The following is a 7205-nucleotide window of genomic DNA, read 5'->3' on the forward strand; positions in this document are numbered from 1 at the left end:
AAATGCTAATAAACTGAATTTTAAATTTCCTAATTCTAAACTATTTCTCATTTTAATACATTACGAAGCTAAACAGAAGTCTTTAATAATCACTGGTATACTGATAATTATGATCTCAATGATCTTTTCATAACAAATCCGTACAAAGTTCATACAAAAGTAGTCTAAGAGGAAAATTATTTCTGTAATATAACTGCATATTTCTTTAAGGTTATTGTGTGTTAAAAATCTAATTATATCTACCATGAAAATTTCACTAATGACTATAAATCTAATGGCAAAAATAAATTAAGAGCTCAGACTTAGGGGTTAAGAAAGAAAGGTGCCAATCCAAATTCTTATTTTTTAAGAGTAAAGGTTGGGCAAATTTAATTCTCTAAATTCAATTGCTTTATCTATAGAATAGGTACCTACATCACAGATCTATGAAGAAATAAAAAAAATTTTTTTTAATTTAGCATATAATAGAGTCTCAATAAATAGCAGCTAGCATTACTTTTATTACACATTATTTTTGTTGAACAATAAAGAGAGAAAACTATTTAGTTCTAACATAAAATGTACGTCTACTGAACGTGATCTGAAATTATTGTTAGAATTTTACTTAACAGTAACACTGCTAGTAAATTATCAAAGAATACAAATTAAATTTTTAATCATCCTAGCCAGTTAAGGACAAGAATTTTCAACACTGACACACTTTCTCATCTGGCTCCCCTCATTTTTAACATATTGGATGTAGCTAGCTAAATATGTCCATCCCTGTAATTTTCTTAAAATATAAGTATACAAGCAATAGATTAAGAACCCTAATTTCATTGATATATAAAACTGTACCATGCTACTTTTTCAATTTTACTTTTGGAAAGAACTTAATTTAATCATAATACAAAATATGCATGCACATATGTCAGCATTTGTACAGAAAATTGTTTAACTATATACAGCTTATTTTTAAAAGTGGGAGATGAGCAGGCAGAGAATTTCTGAAGTCATGTTTGAGTTTTTGATAATAAACATGTATTCCTTTTATAATCATTAAAAAAATTAATATTTAAGTTATCTAACAATTCCACAAAGGAAACACGGGATGGATAATCTACCACTGCCACTTAAAAAAATAAAAATAATTTTTTTTCCCATGCAATTTTTCAGTGACCTTAATCTCCTCAGCCTACCATCCAGCATAACAAGAAACAGAATTATCAAATCTTCATTTTTACAGGCAGCTTCCTTGAAAGTTACAAACAGATATAGTAGGATTTGTTTATGTAAATATATATATTATTTAAATACAGATTTATGAAGAGACTGTTTTCTTCTTAACACGTTTAAGGATCTTGATAATGAAATCTCCCTAAGGAAAAAAAATCCTATGCATACTAACAATGTTTATTAGTCTACAACTTGCCAGAATCCCAATCTTTGGAACATGCTTCTGCTCCTGATCAACCAACACAGAAAATAAGGCCCTAAATGAAGAGAAACGTAACACTGAAAGGGAAGACTAAATCTGATTCCCCTTGCTTTACCTCGACTGCATCCTTCACATATATTTTTTTTTCCTCCATTAGATAAGCAGATACCAGCTAAAGACTTGCAATTTTACACTGCTATTCTATTAATTTCTTTCCTCATGAAATAGATTCATCCAAAATCGCGGGGAAAAGACTGTGGGAAAAGAAGTACTCCTCAAATAAAGAAGTAAAAGTACACTGAAACCTGCAAAAATACTCCATTAAAAAGAAGTTTGCAATAGTAGGGTAGGTCTTTTCTCCTTTTCTATCCTTTAAAATTGAAGCAATAATTTAACAAGATGAAAAATATGAAAGTATTAACTGATACCTTTTGTTATCAGTTGTTATCAAGTTCATGTTGGTGATGGTGTAGGAAAAAATAGAAAAAACAAGAAAGAGTAAACAAGAAGAAAATATTTTTAAGGTCAGCTAAAACGTCTTCTGTTGGAATTTCGGCATATGTGTTTGCTAAGCAGCAGTAAAATTTCAGAAAAACAAATGTTGCCCCAAAAAGTTACTGAGACTCCTAAACAAATACTATCTTACATTCATAGAAGTTTTAAACTGTTTTCACATTATTATCTTTTATCTTCACAAAAACAATTCTGTGAAGTAGGCAGAGCACACATTACCATCCCTGTATTAAGGAAAACTAAACTGAGCTCAGTTACTGTTTAAAATAGGACTTAGGGCTTCCCTGGTGGCGCAGTGGTTGAGAATCTGCCTGCTAATGCAGGGGACGCGGGTTCGAGCCCTGGTCTGGGAAGATCCCACATGCCACGGAGCAGCTGGGCCCGTGAGCCACAACTACTGAGCCTGCGCGTCTGGAGCCTGTGCCCCGCAACGGGAGGGGCCGTGATAGTGAAAGGCCCGCGCACCGCGATGAAGAGCGGTCCCCGCACCGCGATGAAGAGTGGCCCCCGCTTGCCGCAACTAGAGAAAGCCCTCGCACGAACCGAAGACCCAACACAGCCAAAAATAAAATAAATAAATAAATAAATATCCTCCAGACCCTAATCCACCTGCCTTTTAAAAAAATAAAATAAAATAAAATAGGACTTAACATCTACTTGTAAAGATAATATAATCAGAGCTGGAACAGACCTTAGTGTTCCTTTCACAGTTAATTTTCCCCCATTTTACAGATGAGGAAAAAGGAAGCTCAGGGAAGTCAAGACACCTACCCAATATTACAAAATCTCTCAGAGACAGACTGAAACATTGGAAGGCAGGTCTCCTAACTTCTGGCCCAGTACACTTTATTTCCACCACCACACTGCCTGCCATGCCACAGTAGCAGATGTAAAAGTAGCCTGAAAATGTTAAAAATCACTATATAAGTGAGTAGCATTATTAGCTTCCAGAAAAGGGAAGACATATTTTTAATTTTTAAAAAATTAAGGAATTATGCAATAAATAAATTTAAATGTGAAACTACCTACCACCTTCACCTCTTTTCCCTAAAATCCTCCTTTATGTGTTCTTCCATCCCTGATTAGACTACAAATTCCTTAAAATTTTCATAACCTGTACATATAAGGATCTCAAAAATTTTTCAATTGATGAAATTTTATTTAAAAAAGCAAAACATTTTCCAGAAACCATGTTACATTCCCCTAATAAGCATTAAAGCCTATTACTCTTGATTACAGTAACTTAAAAAGTTATTTTACTTAGGTCACTGAAGTATTTTTCACTGTGTATGCTAACTAAAATATTGCCATTGCAGACTTTCAATTGAAACAGAGCAATCAGATCTGATAGACAATCTAATGCACACATGCATTAATAAAAATGTGATAATTGACTGGCAGGCACGTATTATGCGGTAGAAGTTTTTTTTGAGGTATAAGAGATAGAGATTGAAAAGATTATGTGGTTTATACTGTCATAAAAATGTAAACAGCAGGAACCTTATAAACACATGGTAAACAGATCTCACTCACTTTTTTGGCAAGATTTTTGAACAAATGTTTCAATCCTAGCCAGCCAGGAAGCTATGCCAGCCTTTACAGACAACTCTATACAGGCCAAAAGATTCAAAATCCATCTGATGTATTTGTATGCAAAATCACACAAGGAGAGCAGAGCAAAAGCTATTATTATTAAAAATAGAGCAAGATTATACACATATTCATATATATGTTGCATATATATAAAATACACTATACATAATGTATTCATCCTTTTCAACAAGTCCTAACTGAAGGCCTCATGGACCAGGTAAGTACCTGGTACCAGTAATTCAAAAATAAGTACCAGTAATTCAAAAATAAGTAACACTGTCTCCACCTAGAGAGAACTCATAATCAATCAAGCGAGGTAGAAAAATATTTCTCAAGAAATTATAAATGCCATTAAGTGCTGAAATATAACATTTCAATAATTCAAAATATTAGCCACTTGGATATAATGATCACATTCAACTCATTTTAAATTTTACTAGTTTAATAATACAAGAGCCTGGAGTTTCTCAAAACAGGAAGTGAAAAAAAATATGCTTTTGAGAAAAGGCAGTGAACTGGAATTATAAGCATTCAAATGCTTAGAATTTAGTCCAACCTTATTTCATTTATGAAGATGAAACATGTAAAGTCTGATTGTATTTATGCCATAAAAATGTTCAATGAATTCTTTAAAAAGAGGTATTTTGCCCAAATACCCAAATCACTTTTGATGTTACTCTCACTTCCTCTTCTGGAAACCATCATAACCATTTCCTTTAACCACAATACCACATGTCTAGAAACTTTTAGTAATGTTTGACTTGCTCGTTTTTTGCACAAAGGGCATATAGGAACCAATTTCCAAGTTTGTTAAGGAGCATAATTTCACAAAAAAGTTCAGGTCAATGAAACCTATAAGTAATACTATCTAAAATTAAATTATTCCTAATTTACATAAATTTATAACCAAGGCTCTTTCGTAAATGCAGAGGGCTTCTTTATAAAGACCCCGAGCTCCTGCCACATAAAATGTAACAAAGTGAACAGTCATGTTGCAGTTACTATCCAGATTGCACTGCGTATAAAGTCAACCAATCCTCACATCCAGGTAAGCGACTGGAACATAGCTATCTTTACACAAAATTTATCACTATTAAGCCAGGATAGTTTTCTCCTTTAGAATTCAGTGTCTACATCAAATTGTTCAAATAAGTCAGTTTTACACTGAACCCCATGATATGAATTTTTTTTAAATATTCTTTCTTCAGGAGTCCTAATTCACAAGGGCTACAACTCTACTGCTATGATTAAACTAAAAGGAAACATTCAGCATGCAATAAAAAGCCAACAAAAATAATTACGAAGATATAACATCAAATACACATTGGAAACTGTCAGGATCTAGATTGTAACAAAAAAAATCTTAACTTTCTCTTTATCAAATTATTTAAAACTTACTAACTTTGTCTTAAAAGAAAGAGGATTTTGGTCTTTCTTTCCTAAGATAAATTAATATTTGTTCTATCTTTGCATCTATTTTTCTTAACTCCAACTCAGCCCCTCATTCCTTAATCTGCTGAAGCCACGTAGACTTTCAATAGGCCTATTAGCTAGAGCTACTCAAATTATCAGAATACGCGATAAAATCAGCAGTAATAGCAACATATTCACAGTTTTTATTTTGTATAGACACCGAACTTTAAGAAATGATGTTTTGGTATTATCAGACATGGCTGGAAAAACTAAGATGAGGAGGAGTAAAGAGGGAAGGGAGAGAAGGTTGTTATTCCTGTTCTAGTGACTCACAACCCAGAAGTATTTCAGGAGAAAACTGGTTCCACCCTCACTTCCCCCTCCTCTCCACCTTCAAAATGAAATAATTCCAAATCGTCAACACGCTCTCAAATGGCTTTTATTTGGCAATCTAAAATAAAATGGCAAAAGTGGAGGGGATGCGGGGTTCATCCTGATTAGCCATTCCCTTCCCACATTCCCACACTTACAAACCCCAAACAGAAAACAACTGCTTCCATCTCCGCCAGGTTCCTACCATCCGACCTCAGTTATGGAACAGCCAAGTTTTCCTATCCCCCTCCTAGACTCTCGCCCACCGACCCTCTTCTCTTTCCCGTAGAGCTCGTTCCGGGAGCCGGGGCGCCGAGGAGGGGGCGCCAGCGGCGGCAGCGCCCCTCACCCCGCGCCGGGCCGGCCGGATCTGGCCGCTGGGAGCGGGGAAATGGCTCCTCTCCGCCCCTGGCCGGCCCGCGAGCCAGCGGGAGAGGCGCCGGGACTCCGCATTAGGCCGCGGCGCATCCCGGCGACCCCGGCCGGGCCTGCAGCCGCGAGGCGGTGATTTCTGTCCCGGGCGCCGCCCGCCGCCCCCACCGCCCGGGCCTCCCCCGCTCTCCATCCCTCCTCAGCCCGCCCGCCGCCCCCGCCGCGGCCTCGCCGGCCCGTGCGCACCTTCTTGATGTTGTAGAGGCGGGTGAGCATTCCGACGCCCCGGTCGTTGAGGATGGTGAGCTTCTCCGCCAGCTTCTGCTGACTGGGCTGCAGCACGGAGCGCGACATGGTGGAGGTGCTGGTGGTGCTGGTGGTGGTGCCGCCGCCGACGCCGGCCGCCTGGCGCCCAGTCACCGGCCCGCGGCCTCCGCAGCTACCTCTGTCGGGCCTCCTCCCCTCCCGCCCGCGACCTCCGCCTCAGGGGAGCTCGCCCATGGCCCTCGCGCCCTTAACCCGCGCCGGTGACAGAGCGAGCCGCGGCGGACACCTTGGGGTCCCTTTCCCCTCAGCAGCCCGCGCCCCGGCAACCTCCTGCTTTCCGCCCGCCGCCCTTCCGTCCCCACCCCCGGCGCTCTCCGCCCCAGCCCCCACCGAGCCGCCTTCCCGGGCTCCTCCACTAGGTGTGGCGGCGGCGGCGGCGTCTCCGGCGGCTGAGAACGAGGCCGCTTCCCGCAGCCCGGGACGAGCGCTCGGTCACCTGATCGGCCGCGCCGGCGCCCCCGCGAGGCCGGACAGGGAACTGCGCCTGGGGGCCCTCGCCCGCCCCGCCCGGCTTCGCTGCTGCCGCCGCTCGGGACGCGGCCCCGGCCCAACACCCGTCCCGACCCGGCCTGGCCCGCCCACTGCCCCTGATCCCGGCAGCGGAGTCTAAGCCGGAATCCGATGAGGTCACGTTTCTCTGTTCGCCACACACCCCTCTCCTTCAAGTTCCCAAAAGTTGCCTTTCCGCACCACCTCCCTAAAGAAACCAGCAGAAGCCCGCGGGGAGGAGTGGGGCGGGGGCAGGGCGGGTGTTTTTCTGGCGAGTTTCTCCCGGGAGTGGGCTGGTGGCTCCATGCGCTTCTCCCTCCCACTGCTTGACAGACGTTCCCGGCTGAACACAGCAGATGTGCTCTGCGAGGCAGGCCTCGCCTCTCTTTCCCTCCCCATCCCATCCTGACTCCCCCGCCTCAAGGCAGTTCGTGAGAGAGGAGGTCGGAAGTGAGGGCAACTCAAGTTCCTGAGATAATCAGAATCTGGAATTTGTCGACGAGGATCACCCTTCCGGAGAAGACGCCAATAGAAGAGGCCCTGGCATGTGGGAGGCAGAAATAAATGTTTGTTCAATGAATGAAGGAACGGTCCCATTTTTTTTTCTGGCCTCCACCCCAAATCCCACCCCTTCTTGGCAACATTCTACTTTTCCATCTCTCTTTCTTTTCTTTTTCCTGATCAATTTCCTCCCAGTCACCCCCGAAGG

At 41.7% G+C, this 7205-nt stretch overlaps 1 protein-coding gene across 1 annotated transcript in view; it reads right to left on the bottom strand.

The window, feature by feature from the left end:
• NCKAP1 (NCK associated protein 1) overlaps positions 1–6273 on the bottom strand; it is a 95406-nt gene extending 89133 nt beyond the window's left edge. The window contains exon 1 of the mRNA XM_059928282.1: positions 5927–6273. Within this exon, the coding sequence (XP_059784265.1) occupies positions 5927–6034 (108 nt within the window). The 5' untranslated portion in view covers positions 6035–6273. The remainder of the gene's footprint in view (positions 1–5926) is intronic.
• Between the last annotated feature and the right edge of the window lie 932 nt (positions 6274–7205).

This window comes from Balaenoptera ricei, chromosome 7 (assembly GCF_028023285.1).
Source record: "Balaenoptera ricei isolate mBalRic1 chromosome 7, mBalRic1.hap2, whole genome shotgun sequence".
Lineage (NCBI taxonomy): Eukaryota > Metazoa > Chordata > Mammalia > Artiodactyla > Balaenopteridae > Balaenoptera > Balaenoptera ricei.